Source organism: Pelobates fuscus, chromosome 9 (assembly GCF_036172605.1).
Source record: "Pelobates fuscus isolate aPelFus1 chromosome 9, aPelFus1.pri, whole genome shotgun sequence".
Lineage (NCBI taxonomy): Eukaryota > Metazoa > Chordata > Amphibia > Anura > Pelobatidae > Pelobates > Pelobates fuscus.
The window spans coordinates 15,659,390-15,678,229 of NC_086325.1; the positions used below are offsets into that span (position 1 = coordinate 15,659,390).

The 18,840-nt window shown below is 42.9% G+C and overlaps 1 protein-coding gene across 1 annotated transcript in view; it reads right to left on the minus strand.

Moving 5' to 3' along the window:
• SLC8A2 (solute carrier family 8 member A2) overlaps positions 1-16,713 on the minus strand; it is a 98,618-nt gene extending 81,905 nt beyond the window's left edge. Inside the window, exons 1-2 of the mRNA XM_063431277.1 lie at positions 16,249-16,713; positions 142-1,959 (exon numbers count right to left, since the gene is read on the minus strand). Coding sequence (XP_063287347.1) covers positions 142-1,889 — 1,748 coding nt within the window. The 5' untranslated portion in view covers positions 1,890-1,959; positions 16,249-16,713. The remainder of the gene's footprint in view (positions 1-141; positions 1,960-16,248) is intronic.
• Positions 16,714-18,840: the final 2,127 nt, after the last annotated feature.

Sequence of the window (18,840 nt, forward strand, 5' to 3'; positions counted from 1 at the left end):
TTTTAAATGCCATAAATACATAAATAAATTAACCTTTCTGGCTTTACATGTCTCTTAAGTCTGCCATTGCAGAACTGTTATGGGGTTTGGGGTGATGAGTACATGAGTCACAATAACACATGGCAGGAAGTCTGTACTTACACCGTTTCATCGTTAAGGAACTCCAGTTCTCCATATGCATCTTCATAGTCAATTCCTCCTCCCCTGGCCGTTTCCTCCATTGTCCGATATGGTATGACCACAGTTCCTCTCGCCCCCGAGTTTCTCACCACTCGAACCTCCAGGACTCCCACACTTTCACTGACATGGACCAGCTTCTCCTCAAATGTAAATATCCCAGCATGGTCATCGTCTAGGATGGTCACAGTTGCAATGAGTGGAGACACCAGACGTGCCTTCGGATTACCCTCTCCATCTGGCTCAAACATTCCTTCAGCATCTCCCACCCTTAAGTTCATCAGTCGCACAAAGAAATGTTCATCTTCCTCAAAGATATCATCATCAATAATCCCAATCTTTAGCTCCTTCTGTGTCTCCCCTGGCTTGAAGATCAGTGTTCCTTCGCTGTACTCATAGTCTGAACCTGCATTCGCAGACCCATCTTCCGTTTTGTAGTCTACATAGAAAGTGCTTGTACCATCTCCTCCATGACAAGCAACATTGAGTGTCACCATACCACAATTCTCCAAACACTGATAGTTGCAAGGCTGGAAAAAAATCTTGCTGGTATTTTCTTCTCCTGGATCAGCTGCCACTTCCTGCAGATTTGTCGGCTTTTTGCTGTGTTCAGCTGCGTGTTTCTTGAGTACATTACCTGCCCCAATCATCATACGTGTAGCTTGTATCCGATAGAATGCCCTACTCTTTTGCTGGTGCAACAGGGCATAGTAGTTGGCCATGTCTACAAGTTGATCCAGCTCTCGTTCTGGATATTTCTGCTTTAATTCTTTCAGGATACGGATTACTTCCTTGCGACTCTCATCTAGTTCTTTGGCTTCGGCAGCCGCTGCTTCACTATCCTGCACTGAAACATCCTTGGTCTCTCCTGTGACCACTGCTGCAGCCCCCAATTTACCATCCATCTCAATGCTTTTGGGAAACTCACCCTCCGTCTCGATGATGATCCCTCTTCGATGGTCTGCTCGGTATCTCTTGTAAACATATTTGTAGAAGAGAAGTCGCTTGTCTGCAACCCAAGCAAAGAGCACACATGCTGGGAAGAACAAGAGGGTTACCAGTCCTTCCCACACTTGTACACGGCTTGGGGATATTACAGCAAGAATCAGATAGAGCCAAATATAGGCAAAAATGCTCCATGTCGCTGTTACGAAAAACACTCTTGGATGTTTGATCTTCCGTGACTCGCCATTTGGTATGACGTATACACATATGGCAATGATGACGAACATGTTAAATGCAGCAGAACCTACAATTGTTCCTGGACCAAGTTCCCCAGCTTGGAAATTGTGACCGCACACCTCAATAACTGAAAGAAGGATCTCAGGAGCAGAAGATCCCAGGGCCATCAGTGTCAGGTTGGAGACAGTCTCATTCCATATTCTTACAGTAGCCACACTGGTTTCTCCATTAGGTTTGGTGAGCGTTATCTCCTTCTCCTGCGAAGTGATGACTTCAATGGAAGCCATGAAACGGTCAGCGATTATTGACACTCCCAGAAAGAGGTAAAGCATGGCAACAAAGTACACCACCGCCCGGGCAACTTTGTCTCCTGTCGATGGGTTGTGAGGATGCCAGACTGGAAGTAGGATGCCTGGTTCACATTTACTCGGCTGAACTGCTCCACAAGATCTATTTCCCGACTCCTCTGTGGAAGCTGAAACCACCACAGCAAGGGCAACCAGGACTGTAATTTTTATGATATCCGCCATGTTGTTGGAATCTTCTGGATGGTTCTGTCCTTAGTGATGGTCAGATTGTCACAAAAGGGTACTATGAAGCCTTTGGGAAAAGGAGAAAGTAGACATAGTTAATCAAATCTACTGACCTCTTGAAAAATGTAGGTAAGTCATCTAATATTATGTATATTTTTTGTCTCAGATTTGTACAGCCACGCAGAGTTACTTAATTAACTGATGGAGCAGCATTCACTGCAGCACTCAAAATATTACATTTGAATTATAATTAGCCAAACTCCCTGCTCTCCAAATAAATACATTTGAATTCCTTCACTATCAGAGGAGGAAACAGCCAATGAGACAGGAAAGGGTTACAACCCAACCTGTATTTGTAATAACGCTAGTTCCACTCTTTAAATTGTGGACATGATCTCTGATTACATTTAAGCTACTGTCATCCCTTTCCTCCTGTCTCACTCGTAGTAACATAGTGTCTGATCTTGTCTCAGGAGAGATGTCAAACAGGTATAGACTGAGCGTCTGCCCTATTTATACATCAAGGGCCCCTGGGAGAGCTCCCTCCACAACAGCCGGAGACGTACAGGAATCTGGCCAGGTGCGGCTCAGAGCAGGTTTCATGCCGTTAGACTGAGGGCTCCCCAGGGCCACCCATGTTTGTCAACCTGGCACACTAACATAGCCAGCTACATAAGATCATCAGGCTTTATGAAACCCATAAGGACAGGTTGTACTGGAGAATATGGGAGGCCCTATATGGGAGAGTCAGAGGGTATATGAATAAGGGGTTTTATGGAAATTATGGGAATATGAGGGAGAGAGAGTCATGGGATATATTAGTGGGGGCCTATATGGGAGAGTCAGCGGGTGTATGAGTGGGGGGCTGTATGGGAGAGTCAGAAGCAGAGCCGTAACTAGAAACCCCAAGGCCCCGGTGCAAAATTGCCATGGGGCCTCTCGATGTGTCTCATTATTTTTCTCCCCAGCCCCTCGATGTGTCTCATTCCCATGTGTACATTCCTCCCAGCCCCTCCATGGGTCTCATTTCCCCTATGTGTCCCATTCCCTCCAACCCAGCCCTCCATGTGTCTTATTCCCCTCCATTTGTCTCATTTCACCCATGTCTCATTCCCCACTCCAGCCACTCCATTTCTCTCCTCCCCCCCCCCGCCCTGCAGCTCCTCAATTTTTTATCTCCCTCCTCCCCTAGAGCCCCCCAAATGTCTCTCTCTCTCCCCTCCCTTCACCTGCATTCTCTCCATTTCTCTCTCTCCCCCCTCCCCTGCAGCTCCTCCATTTCTCTCTCCCCTTCCCTGCCTTCCCCTGCACCCTCATTTTTTTCTCTTCCCCCCCTTCCCCTGGAGCCCCTACATTTTTCCCCCCTCTTCCCCTGCAGACCCTCCATTTCTCTCCCCCTTCCCCTGCAACTCCTCAATTATTCTCTTCCCCCTCCCCTCCATGTCTTTCTCCCCTCAGCCCCTCCATTTCACTCTCCCCAATCCCTTCCCCTGCAGTCACTCCATTTCTCATTTGTCTGTCAGTAAGTGTCTGTGTGTGTCTGTAAGTGAGTGAGTATATGTCTGTCAGTGAGTGAGTGTATGTCTGTCAGTGAGTGTGTGAGTGCATGTCTGTCAGTGAGTGTGTGTGTCTGTCAGTGAGTGTCTGTGTGAGTGTATGTCTGTCAGTGAGTGAATGTCTGTGTGTGTGTGTCAGTGAGTGAATGTCTGTCATTGAGTTTCTGTGTGTGTCAGTGAGTGAGTGTATGTCTATCAGTGAGTTTCTGTGTGTGTGTATATGTGTCAGTGAGTGAGTGTATGTGTGTCAGGTGTGTGTGTTTGTCAGTGAGTGTGTGACATGAAGGGGCGGTAAAATGGATCTTTGCCTAGGGCGGCAGAAATCCTTGCACCGGCCCTGCACCTGGTCCTCTACTTTAGTTCCACCACTAACAAAAGCTGATGACTACATTTCCCATAATGCTGTGCTATCATCATCAATTAAGTAGTCCTCACTTTTTAAGCTATAGAGATATTGTAATACATCTATTTATTTATAATTGTTTTGGCTAATTTAAGGGATCTATCAGCAGTCTTCCTAACAGACTACACGTTAATTAATGCGGCAAGTCACAGATTCTTGGTATTTATATGGAAATATATACAATAAGTTCACAGGGAAAAAGAATCACCTAAACTCACTTTAAAAAAAAAAAACGAGAGAGACTATAATTAAACCTGAGAAACATGGGATAGAGGGAAAACAGAGCAGAATTTTGCATTAAAGGTCTTTTGGGACAGGACTTGTAGGACCTCTGTGCGCGATTTGTGGGAGGGAAGACAGACATGAAATAAGCTTATGGATACATCAAAGGAATCGTCAGGAGGCCATTGCTGGAGAAAATGAAGATGCAGAGCTGGAGATCAGCTGCTAATTCAGAGAGGCAAAGCTCTGGAGACACTTGAGAATGTCTTCTGCGCTGAACAGGACGTGGGAGTAAGACACCGGCTGCTGGAACCGGTAGGAACGGTGAAAAGGTGAAACCAACTACTCACGGAAAATTCATAATGGCACAGAACTAAGAGATTGGAAAGCTATGAAATATTTTGTAACTATGCATGTGATTCCAAAACTAACATTTTCTTCTTCTGCAACTGTCATTTTCCTCTTTTCTTCTTCTGCAACTGTCATTTTCCTCTTCTGCAACATTTTCCTCTTCTGCAACTGTCACTAGTCTAATGCTATCCTTACCTTTTGTGTCATTTTACCCCACTCCCTCTAGCATGTAAGCTCATTGAACAGGGCCCTCAACCCCTCTGTTACTGTGTCACTATACCCCACTCCCTCTAACATGTAAGCTCATTGAGCAGGGCCCTCAACCCCTCTGTTCCTGGGTGTCCAACTTGTCTGGTTACAACTACATGTCTGTTCGTCCACCCATTGTAAAGCGCTGCGGAATTTGACGGCGCTCTATAAATAATATAATAATAATAATAATAATAATAATAATTTTGGATCGATGGGGCCCTTTAGTATCCCAATCTCCTTTACTATCCACTATCTCTGAAATGTGGGGCTTTTTACCCCCTATCTCTTCTCCACGATGGAGGGGATCCTCTATCTACAAAATGTAGTATCCCCTAGCTCTACGATTTGTATCTTCTATCTCCAAGATTTAGTATCCCCTATCTCCAACATGGAGGGGGGCTTTATTATCTCCTTTTTCCAATATGAGGGGGGTGGGGTTTTCTGTGATCTTATAGAATCTTTTCTCTCCCAAATGTTGGGGCATTTAGTGTCACTATTCTCTACAGGATGAGGAGGGTCTTTCCATACTAACAATACTGAGAAATTGGAATCCCTAGTTTGTATGCGCATCTTCTTTCATTTTGCAAAGACTTGCAGACTATTCGATTCATGTTTATTTTTGGAGATTTAGTGTTGTCTTGGAGACTCGTTTTCACGTGACTTTATTACATAGAGATCAGGCAGAGCGACAGCCCCTCCCCTCCGTGCTATAACTAGGGGTCCAATCGCTCTCCTTGGCTCTGCTCCCATCTAGTGTTCTTTATTTAATACAAATATAGCATGAATGTGCTATATAAAGCACAGTATATTGTGCCTTAACACATTGACTGCTAGACAGAAACAGTACTGCAGAGCAATTCTAGTGGGTGAGTTACCGAGATGTGCAAACAGTGTCATTCTCTGTGTGGCACAAATCTATCTTAACAATATTAACCGTAACGCCATGCCGAGCCTGGCACACATCTATTTAACAATATTAACTCTAATCACATGCCCAGCCTGGTACACATTTATTTCACTATACTAACTCTAATGACATGCCCAGCCTCACACACATATCTAACGATATTAAATCTGATACCGTGTTCAGCCTGCCACACATCTATTAACTATATTAAGTCTAATGCCATGCCCAGCCTGGCACACACCTATCAAATTATATTAACTCTAATACCATGCCCAGCCTGGCACACACCTATCTAACAATACTAACTCTAATACCATGCCCAGCCTGGCACACACCTATCTAACGATACTAACTTTAATACTGTGCCCAGCCTTGCACACCCCTCTCTATCGATACTAATTATTATACCGTGCCCAGCCTGGCACACACCTAACGATACTAACGCTAATACCGTGCCCAGCCTGGCACACACCTATCTAACGCTAATACCGTGCCCAGCCTGGCACACACCTATCTAACAATACTAACTCTGATACCATGCCCATCCCGGCACACACCTATCAAAAGATCTTAACGCTATTACCGTGCCCAGTCTGGCACACACCTATCTAACGATACAAACTCAACTCCTTTACCGTGCCCAGCCTGGCACACATCTGTCTAACAATACTAACACTAATACCATGCCCAGCATGGCACAGGCCTATCTAACGATACTAACTCTAATACCGTGCCAAGCCTGGCACGCATCTATTCAATGATACTAACTCTAATACCATGCCCAGCCTGGCACACACCTATCTAATGATACTAACTCTAATGCCGTGCCCAGCCTGGTACACATCTATTCAATTATATTAACTCTAATGCCATGCCCAGCCTGGCACACATCTATTCAACGATACTAACTCTAATACCGTCCCCAGCCTGGCACACACCTATCTAATGATACTAACTCTAATACTGTGCCCAGCCTGACACACATCTATTCAATGATACTTACTCTAATACCATGCCCAGCCTAGCACACACCTATCTAACGATATTAACTCTAATACCGTGCCCAGCCTGGCACACATCTATTGAATGATACTAACTCTAATAATATGCCCAGCCTAGCACACACCTATCAAATGATATTAACTCTAATACCATGCCCAACCTGGCACACACCTATCAAATGATATTAACTCTAATACAATGCCTAGCCTGGCACACACCTATCTAACAATACTAACTCTAATATCATGCCCAGCCTGGCACACACATATCTAACCATACTAACTTTAATACCGTGCCCAGCCTGGCACACACCTCTCTAACGATACTAATTCTTATACCGTGCCCAGCCTGGCACACACCTATCTAACGATACTAACTCTAATACCGTGCCCAGCATGGCACGCACCCATCTAACTATACTAACTCTAATACCGTGCCCAACCTGGCACACACCTATCTAACGATACTAACTCTAATACCGTGCCCAGCCTTGCACACACCTATCTAACGATACAAACTCAACTCTAATACCGTGCCCAGCCTGGCACACATCTATCTAACAATACTAACACTAATACCGTGCCCAGCATGGCACACACCTATCTAACTATACTAACTCTAATATCGTGCCAAGCCTGGCACGCATCTATTCAATGATACTAACTCTAATACCATGCCCAGCCTGGCACACACATATCTAACCATACTAACTTTAATACCGTGCCCCGCCTGGCACACACCTCTCTAACGATACTAATTCTTATATCGTGCCCAGCCTGGCACACACCTATCTAACGATACTAACTCTAATACCGTGCCCAGCATGGCACGCACCCATCTAACTATACTAACTCTAATACCGTGCCCAACCTGGCACACACCTATCTAACGATACTAACTCTAATACCGTGCCCAACCTGGCACACACTTATCTAACGTTACTAACTCTAATACCATGCCCAGCCTGGAACACACCTATCTAACAATACTAACTCTAATACCATACCCAGCCCGGCACACACCTATCAAAAGATCTTAACGCTAATACCGTGCCCAGCCTTGCACACACCTATCTAAGAATACAAACTCAACTCTAATACCGTGCCCAGCCTGGCACACATCTATCTAACAATACTAACACTAATACTGTGCCCAGCATGGCACACACATATCTAACTATACTTACTCTAATATCGTGCCAAGCCTGGCACGCATCTATTCAATGATACTAACTCTAATACCGTGCCCAGCCTGGCACACACCTATCTAATGATACTAACTATAATCCCGTGCCCAGCCTAGTACACATCTATTCAATTATATTAACTCTAATGCCATGCCCAGCCTGGCACACATCTATTCAACGATACTAACTCTAATACCGTGCCCAGCCTGACACACATCTATTCAATGATACTTACTCTAATACCATGCCCAGCCTAGCACACACCTAACGATATTAACTCTAATACCGTGCCCAGCCTGGCACACATCTATTGAATTATACTAACTCTAATAATATGCCCAGCCTAGCACACACCTATTTAACAATATTAACTCTAATGCTATGTCCAGCCTGGCACACACCTATTCAATGATATTAACTCTAATGCAGTGCCCAGCCTAGCCCCAAAATATAAATTCATTCTTTCCTCCACTGACTACTCTTCTAGTTATGATTCCTTTAGATTGTGAGCTCTTTTGGTTGGTATCGTCTCACCTGTATACTTCAAATGATCTAAGTTTTGTACTGCGCTGTGGAATAGGTTGGTGCTTTATATATATATATATATAAACTGATGTCCAAGCTGTATCTCTTCAACATATCACTGCTTAGTGAATTGTCTTTCTATTATATCCCATTCATTACTCGTACCAGCCATGTTTGTAAGATTGTCATCCCTCTGACAGCCGCCTCAATTCTCACACTTGGTTTATGTCACTAAAGGGCACAGGCATGTGTGAATAAGGAGGGAGACAGGGTGAGAGAACACTTACAAATGTACGCTGTAAAGTATACTACAAAAACCCTGAAAGGGAGAGGATAATGAATGTATATTAATATATTATTATTACAAAGAATATTTACAAACCTACAAATAGAAATATACAACACTGAGCAGTCTCTCAGGGTGAATGGGCAGATTCTCAGGATAAAGGGGCAAATTCTTAGGGTGAATAGGCAGGTTCTAAGAGTGAATGTCCAGATTCTTATGGTGAATGGGCAGATTCTTATGGTGAATGGGCAAATTCTCAGGATAAAGGGGAAAATTCTCAGGGTTAATGGGCAGATTCCCAGGGTGAATGGGCAGATTCCCAGAATAAAGGGCCAGATTCAAAGAGGGAATGGGTGAATGGGTAGATTCTCAAAGTGAATGGGCAGATTCTCAGGATAAAAGGGAAGATTCTCCAGGTGAATGGTTTGATTCTCAAAGTGAATGGGCAGATTCTCAGGATAAAAGAGCAGATTCTCAGGGTGAATGGGCAGATTCCCAGGATAAAGGGGAAGATTATCAGGGTGATAAGGTTCACGGAATAAAGGGCCCGATTCAAAGGGGGAACGGGTGAATGGGTAGCTTCTCAAAGTGAATAGGCAGATTCTCATTATAAAAGAGCAGATTCTTCAGGTGAATGGGTAGCTTCACAAAGTGAATGGGCAGATTCTCAGGATAAAGGGCAGATTCTCAGGATAAAGGAGCAGATTCTCCGGGTGAGTGGGTAGATTCTCTAAGTGAATGGGCAGATTATCAGGATAAAGGAGCAGATTCTCCGGGGGTGAATGGGTAGATTCTCAAAGTGAATGGGCAGATTCTAAGGATAAAGGAGCAGATTCTCAAAGTGAATGGGCAGATTCTCCGGGTGAATGGGTAGATTCTCAAAGTAAATGGGCAGATTCTTAGGTTAAAAGGGCAGATTCTTCAGGTGAGTGGGTCGATTCTCAAAGTGAATGGGCAGATTCTCAGGGGGAACAGGTAGGTTCTCAGGGTGAATCCACAGATATCTGGGGTTAATTAAAGCAGGTCTTTGTTTAGCATTAGATCTTTAGCAGGTTTAGCAGGTCTTTGTTTAGCAATTAGATCTTAATTTACATATTAATTTACATATCAAACAATCAGTTTATCCAGAAAGCCGTCAAGGAGGCCGATGTGTAGAGAAGGTCAGTGTACAGAGACAGACATACATGCTGCAGGTAGTGTTAGAACAAAACTGTGTATAAAGATAGACTCATTCATCAACTTACATATCTAGCAACACTCTAGACCTCATCTGCACTACCCTGTGTCCCATCCTTAAATTCTCCACCATTCATTATCCTCCGACGGACCATCGTCTACTGACCTGTGATATCAATGGACCTTATACCTTACGTAAAACACACTGTTTACCTTGCAGGAAATTTACCAATCTCACACCTCACCTGCCTGAGTTCTGCAATCTCCCTTTGTAATCCTGACCTTTCCTCTAGACTAGAAAGCATGGCAACTTCTACATTTCACTATTGCAATTGATCTCAGTTACAACCTCTGCATACTAAGCTAGCCAAGATACCTCCAAATATGCTCTATCTCTGTGGAGTGTCAATATAGCTCCACTATAAACACTCTCCCGAGAACGCAGACACCTTGTTCACATTTACAACACTCTGGTTTTCCCCATCCCCATTCCCCCTCCTATAACCTGACCACTCCAGACCTCACAGATCACTTCACTGAGAAGATTGACGCGATCAGGGAAAGAGATCTCACCACTGTCTCCTTCTCAAACTCCCCTCAGACCCATGTCCTCTTCTATCCTAAGGTGACTAAAACTCACTCCCCAAAAATAATCTTCTTCTGTCCTCCTGTCCCACCACCTGTTCCCTCGATCCTACTCCCTCACATCATACTTCGTCCCCTTCTCTTGTTTTGGCTTTTGCTACAGTATTCAATCTCCAACTACTCTGGTCATTCGTGCTGCCTTAAAGCTTCCATTTGACCCAAACTCCCCATCTAACTAATGCCCTATCCCTATCAAATAGTGGTATGGAGATAGAGTTGTGTAAATATGGAGAATGTTCCACTGCTGCACAATCCTAGGGTCTCACTCTCCATAATGTTAGCCTACACGACTCTGTTGTTTTCTGGTTCTCCCCCTGCCTCTCCCAGTGCAATTACAGCGTCTGCATTTCTGGCCCGTTCTCTCCTCCAGAGTCTCTCTGTCGTCGCTTCCCAAGGTCCTGCCTCTCATGGTAAACTAAGCTGTTCCATTGGCTATCACTTTCATACTGATGACCATATTCATGCACAGCACATTTTATTAGGGTTAACTCCTGGATTATTGAAGGCAAACAATGAAGGACATTTTTTTTTTCATTCCTCAAACTAAAGAATATAAAACATAACTGAACACTCACTCACAGACATTCCACGCAGGATTCCTCATTGCTGAGTTGCCTCCCCCAAGTATAATGTGAGTGTGTGTGAATGAATATGTGTGTGTGTTGGTCTGCTTGCACGTAGTGTCTGACCCCGGCTGCATTAACCTAGCCCCGGCTGCATTAATTTGTGCCTGACAGCAATAGGGTGTTCAGTCTGACCCTGGCTTTACTGGGGGTCCCTGGCCACACCCAGCGCACCCCATGCTGATAACACTCAGATCTATCTATGTTCTCCGGATCTCCGTCCCTCTTGACTCGTGTCTCTGACTGCCTCTCAGCTATTTCTAATGGGATGGCTGCTCTTTTTCTCAAATTCATTCTCTCCAGTACAGATGTCTCGTCTTTCCTCCTTCATTCACTACAACTTGCGTCTCTCCCTCCAAGTCAATGGCACTATCAGCTCTACCTCACAGGCTTGCTGAGCAGGTATTTTCTTTTACTCCAACCTCTCCTTCACCCCTCATGCCCAGCCAATCGTTAAATCCTGTCCCAGCCACTTCAAACACATCCTCACTAATACACAGTGTGTTCCACTCTGACGAAGACCTGCGTCTATTCTCGGTTCGCACTCACACCTCTGATGCCCACCTTCATGACTTTTCTAGGGCTGCACAGTTCATGTGGACCTCCCTTCCCCTCTCTGTTAGACTTTCATCCAGTCTCCACTCCTCCAAAAAAAAACATTGAAAACTGACTTCTTTAGGAAGTTGTATCAATTATACTTTTAACAGCATCTCTGTGAGTGTGATAGTTAATGCCATGTTTGTTCAAATAGTGAGCACTACGAGGACCAGCGTGCATCCTCCACACTGTATTAACCTCTATCTGACATCATTCTACACTCACGTGCTACGAAAAACATACGCTTCGTGTACAGAATATCACATCTATTCATCTTTTCTGGAAGTTCCCTGAGATTTGAAAAGTTTATTGAATAATCGTGTGAACCTTGAGCATTTTAAATGAAACTGCAAATTTGAGAACCCCCCAAAATGTGCTGGTAAAAAATCTCCAATTTTGCAATTTTTCCAGCTTGGTTATTTTTGTCTAAAATTTGCAATTCTCTGGACAGTGCTTCCCAGTTCCTGTTTTGGATCTAATCAGTACATTAACTCCTGGCACCATCTCTGCTGGGCTGCCTATCTCTGTATCCATCAGCACAGAGAAACCAACTCAGCATCCTCCATCCGGGAAACCCATCCCATTGGGCATTGACAGCTAATTAACCTCTTCCTGCCAGAGACCGTTCTAGCTGGTGGAATATGTGTCTTAATTAACTGCTTCAGTGAGAGCCATAACTCTTTCCAATGGGATTCTGCGTACATGGCACGCGCTCTTCATTACACTCGTGGACAGGATAGTAGGAATTAATTAAGGAAGCGGTAAACTGGCTTCGGGGGTCGGACGGCAACATGATATTGGGAAGGGAATCTCACCCTGGTGGCCGTACCAACCCTGGCTCTAACATTTCAGAATCGTCTCCAGATACAAATCTAGTTTGTAGGACATTAAGAGAGGACATGATCAGTCAGAAGGAAAGAGACGGAGAGAAGGAAAGATTGAAGGGAGAGAGAGAGAAAGGAGAGGGATTGGGGGAAAGAAAGAGGAGAAAAACAGCAAGAATGGGGAAGAGAGGGAGAAATCTGAAGAGAGAGAGCAAGAAAGTGATGAAGAGAGAAGGTGTGACGGGAAAGACAGCGGTTAATGGAGAGACGGTATGAACTGAGTACATAGGACAGACTCACAGGTGGAGAGAGGGTAAGAACGCTAGGAAGAGAGAGAGAGAGAAGTGAGAGACAGTATGTGAGTGCCAAGGAGAAACAGTGATAGATGGAGTGACAGCGTGAGAGTGCCAGGCAGAGACAGAGATAGATTAAGAGACAGAGTGAAAGTGCAAGGAAGAGGCAGATATAGATTGAGAGACAGTGAGATTGCCAGACAGAGATAGATTGAGAGACAGAGTGAGAGTGCAAGGAAGAGGCAGATATAGATTGAGAGACAGTGAGAGTGCCAGGGAGAGACAGAGATAGACTGAGAGACAGAGTGAGAGTGCCAGGGAGAGACAGAGATAGATTGAGAGACAGAGTGAGAGTGCCAGGGAGAGACATACATAGATTGAGAGACAGAGTGACAGTGCCAGGGAGAGACATAGATAGATTGAGAGACAGTGAGATTGCCAGGGAGAGACAGAGTGAGAGCGCCAGGGAGAGACAGAGATAGATTGAAAGACAGAGTGAGAGTGCCAGGGAGAGACAGAGTGAGAGTGCCAGGGAGAGACAGAGATAGATTGAAAGACAGAGTGAGAGTGCCAGGGAGAGACAGAGTGAGAGTGCCAGGGAGAGACAGAGTTAGATTGAAAGACAGAGTGAGAGTGCCAGGGAGAGACAGAGTGAGAGTGCCAGGGAGAGACCGAGATAGATTGAGAGACAGAGTGAGAGCGCCAGGAAGAGACAGAGATAGATTGAGAGACAGAGTGAGAGCGCCAGGGAGAGACAGAGTAAGAGTGCCAGGGAGAGACAGAGAGAGATTGTGAGTGAGAGTGCCTGTAAGACACAATGAGCTAGGTTGAGTGACAACATGAGAGTGCAATACAGAATACCGTCTACCTGTGTAATATAGAATATACTGTGTACCTGTATAATATAAAATACATTGGCTACCCGTGTTAAATAAAATACACTGTATACCTGTGTAATATAGAATACATCATGTGCCTGTGTGATATAGAATACACTATGTGCCTGTGTAATACAGAATATACTGTGTACCTGTGTAATAGAGAATATAACATATACCTGTGTAATAAAAGAATATATTGTGTACCTGTGTAATATAGAATATACCGTATACCTGTGTTATATGAAATACATTGTCTACCTGTGTAATATAGAATATATTGTGTACCTGTGTAATATAGAATACACGGTCTACCTGTGTAATATAGAATATATTGTGTACCTGTGTAATATAGAATATACGGTGTACATGTGTAATATAGAATATATTGTGTACATGTGTAATATGGAATACACTATGTACCTGTGTAATATAGAATATATTATGTACATGTGTAATATAGAATACACTATGTACCTGTGTAATATAGAATATAGTGTACATGTGTAATATAGAATATATAGTGTACCTGTGCAATATAGAATATACGGTGTACATGTGTAATATAGAACATACGGTGTACATGTGTAATATAGAACATACGGTGTACCTGTGTAATATAGAATACATAATGTGCCTGTGCAATATAGAATATATTGTGTACCTGTGTAATATAGAATACACGGTGTACATGTGTAATATAGAACATACGGTGTACCTGTGTAATATAGAATACATCATGTGCCTGTGCAATATAGAATATATTGTGTAACTGTGTAATATAGAATATACGATGTTCTTGTGTAATGTAGAATACATTATGTACCTGTGTAATATAGAATACATCATGTGTCTGTGTAATATAGAATATACTGAGTACGTGTGTGATATAAAATACATTGGCTACCCGTGTTAAATAAAATACACTGTATACCTGTGTAATATAGAATACATCATGTGCCTGTGTGATATAGAATACACTATGTGCCTGTGTAATACAGAATATACTGTGTACCTGTGTAATAGAGAATATAACATATACCTGTGTAATAAAAGAATATATTGTGTACCTGTGTAATATAGAATATACCGTATACCTGTGTTATATGAAATACATTGTCTACCTGTGTAATATAGAATATATTGTGTACCTGTGTAATATAGAATACACGGTCTACCTGTGTAATATAGAATATATTGTGTACCTGTGTAATATAGAATATACGGTGTACATGTGTAATATAGAATATATTGTGTACATGTGTAATATGGAATACACTATGTACCTGTGTAATATAGAATATATTATGTACATGTGTAATATAGAATACACTATGTACCTGTGTAATATAGAATATAGTGTACATGTGTAATATAGAATATATAGTGTACCTGTGCAATATAGAATATACGGTGTACATGTGTAATATAGAACATACGGTGTACATGTGTAATATAGAACATACGGTGTACCTGTGTAATATAGAATACATAATGTGCCTGTGCAATATAGAATATATTGTGTACCTGTGTAATATAGAATACACGGTGTACATGTGTAATATAGAACATACGGTGTACCTGTGTAATATAGAATACATCATGTGCCTGTGCAATATAGAATATATTGTGTAACTGTGTAATATAGAATATACGATGTTCTTGTGTAATGTAGAATACATTATGTACCTGTGTAATATAGAATACATCATGTGTCTGTGTAATATAGAATATACTGAGTACGTGTGTGATATATTTAGTGTACCTGTGTGATATATTTAGTGTACCTGTGTGATATATTATGGGTGCCTGTGTGATATATTTAGTGTACCTGTGTGGTATATTTAGGGTGCCCGTATGATTATTTAGGGTACCTGTGTGATGTATTTAGTGTACCTGTGTGATATATTTAAGGTACATGTGTGATATAGTTAGGGTACCTGTATGGTATATTTAGGGTACCTGTGTGATTTATTTAGAGTACCTGTGTGGTATATTTAGGGTACCTGTGCTTATATTTAGGGTACCTGTGTGATATATTTAGGGTACCTGTGTGGTATATTTAGAGTACCTGTGTGATATATTTAGGGTACCTGTGTGGTATATTTAGGGTAACTGTGCTTATATTTAGGGTACCTGTGTGATATATTTAGGGTACCTGTGTGGTATATTTAGGGTACCTGTGTGATATATTTAGGGTACCTGTGTGATATATTTAGGGTATATTTAGTGTTTCTCGTAGATATTCTGGTAAATGCTTAGTGCAGAGTGCATTTATATAATTAAGAGCCAATGTTTTGTTTGTGAAAGACGAAGGCAGCCCTGGAGTGGAGGCAATTATAACAATTTAGATGAAGGAGGAGGGTGAGGGGGAACGTAAAGCGGATAAAGGGACAGATGTGTAACGAACGCTGAATGAAGGGAGAGTTTGGGAGGGGGACGGAGAGACTGAATCTATTGTAATCAGCCTGAATGAAGAAAGAATCAGCAGAAGGCATCAAGAAAAGGGAGAGAATAGGGGATGGAGCGAAGGATGGAGACAGACAGACAAAGAGAGAGACAGGTGATGGATAGAGACAGACCGGGATTAAGAGAGACAGGGGATGGATAAAGACAGACAGATCTCCCACCTGCTCCTCTTCTGTCTTCCTCTGATACGAGATCACACACCCCAATACATGTCTGTCTGTCCTTTCACCCAGTAAGGGTTGTTGCTTGTTGTGAGGAAGGGTCTTTGGGAGTCTCAGTATCTGCGGAAAACCATCAACACCCACCCTTCTCTCTGCTCTCCTTCAAGCTGTTGCGTCTCCAGCTCCTCTCCCCCCTCTCTCTCTCCTTCCCTCTCTCTCTTCTTCCCTCACTCTCTTTCGCTCTCTCTCATGCCTGTCTGGATTGCATTTTGCCTCCCCCCTTTTTCAGTCGCCTCCCTCCACTTGTTACCCACCTCCTCTGACTGCCGCTCTCAATCTACAGCTGTTTCTCTTCACTTCATTTCAGCACTGGGACAGCTCCACTCAAACCTCACTCACTACTGCAGCATTTACACACCTGCCGTCAGCTCACCAACCCCGTGCAAGGCAGAATGGGCTTCACAGAGTAACAGGAAGCTTTATAGGGAGGGTTATATGGAGTAATAGGAGGGGTTATATGGAGTAATAGGAGGGGTTATAGGGAGGGTTATATGGAGTAATAGGGGGAGTTATAGGGAGGGTTATATGGAGTAATAGGGGGAGTTATAGGGAGGGTTAAATGGAGTAATAGGAGGAGTTATAGGGAGGGTTATATGGAGTAACAGGAGTTATAGGGAGGGTTATATGGAGTAATAGGGGGAGTTATAGGGAGGGTTATATGGAGTAATAGGGGGAGTTATAGGGAGGGTTAAATGGAGTAATAGGGGGAGTTATAGGGAGGGTTAAATGGAGTTATAGGAGGAGTTATAGGGAGGGTTATATGGAGTAATAGGGGGAGTTATAGGGAGGGTTAAATGGAGTAATAGGAGGAGTTATAGGGAGGGTTATATGGAGTAACAGGAGTTATAGGGAGGGTTATATGGAGTAATAGGGGGAGTTATAGGGAGGGTTATATGGAGTAATAGGGGGAGTTATAGGGAGGGTTAAATGGAGTAATAGGGGGAGTTATAGGGAGGGTTAAATGGAGTAATAGGAGGAGTTATAGGGAGGGTTATATGGAGTAATAGGAGGTGTTATAGGGAGGGTTATATTGAGTAATAGGGGGAGTTATAGGGAGGGGTATATGGAGTAATAGGATGAGTTTTAGGGAGGGTTATATGGAGTAATAGGGGGAGTTATAGGGAGGGTAATATGGAGTAATAGGAGGAATTATTGGGAGAGTTATATGGAGTAAAAGAAGGAGTTATAGGGAGGGTTATATGGAGTAATTTGAGGAGTTATAGGGAGGGTTATATGGAGTAATAGTGGGAGTTATAGGGAGGGTTATATGGAGTAATAGGAGGGGTTATAGAGAGGGTTATATTGAGTAATAGGAGGAGTTATAGGGAGGGTTATATGGAGTAATAGGAGGGGTTATATGGAGTAATAGGAGGGGTTATAGGGAGGGTTATATGGAGTAATAGGGGGAGTTATAGGGAGGGTTATATGGAGTAATAGGGGGAGTTATAGGGAGGGTTATATGGAGTAATAGGGGGAGTTATAGGGAGAGTTATATGGAGTAATAGGGGGAGTTATAGGGAGGGTTATATGGAGTAATAGGGGGAGTTATAGGGAGGGTTATATGGAGTAATAGGGGGAGTTATAGGGAGGGTTAAATGGAGTAATAGGGGGAGTTATAGGGAGGGTTAAATGGAGTAATAGGAGGAGTTATAGGGAGGGTTATATGGAGTAATAGGAGGTGTTATAGGGAGGGTTATATTGAGTAATAGGGGGAGTTATAGGGAGGGTTATATGGAGTAATAGGATGAGTTTTAGGGAGGGTTATATGGAGTAATAGGGGGAGTTATAGGGAGGGTTATATGGAGTAATTGGATGAGTTTTAGGGAGGGTTATATGGAGTAATAGGGGGAGTTATAGGGAGGGTAATATGGAGTAATAGGAGGAATTATTGGGAGAGTTATATGGAGTAAAAGAAGGAGTTATAGGGAGGGTTATATGGAGTAATTTGAGGAGTTATAGGGAGGGTTATATGGAGTAATAGTGGGAGTTATAGGGAGGGTTATATGGAGTAATAGGAGGGGTTATAGAGAGGGTTATATTGAGTAATAGGAGGAGTTATAGGGAGGGTTATATGGAGTAATAGGAGGAGTTATAGGAAGGGTTAGATGGAGTAATAGGAGGAGTTATAGGGAGGGTTATATGGAGTAATAAGAGGAGTTATAGAGAGGTTATATAGAGTAATAGGAGGAGTTATCGGAAGGTTATATGGAGTAATAGGAGGAGTTATAGGTAGGGTTATATGGAGTAATAGGAGGGGTTATAGTGAGGATTATATGGAGTAATAGGAGGAGTTATAGTGAGCGTTATATGGAGTTATAGGCAGGGTTATATGGTGTAATAGGAGGAGTTATAGTGAGGGTTATATGGAGTAGTAGAATGAATTATAGTGAGGGTTAAATGGAGTTATAGGGAGGGTTATATGCAGTAACAGGAGGAGTTATAGTGAGGGTTATACGGAGTAATAGAAGGAGTTATAGTGATGGTTATCTGGAGTAATAGGAGGAGTTATAGGGAGGGTTATATGGAGTAATG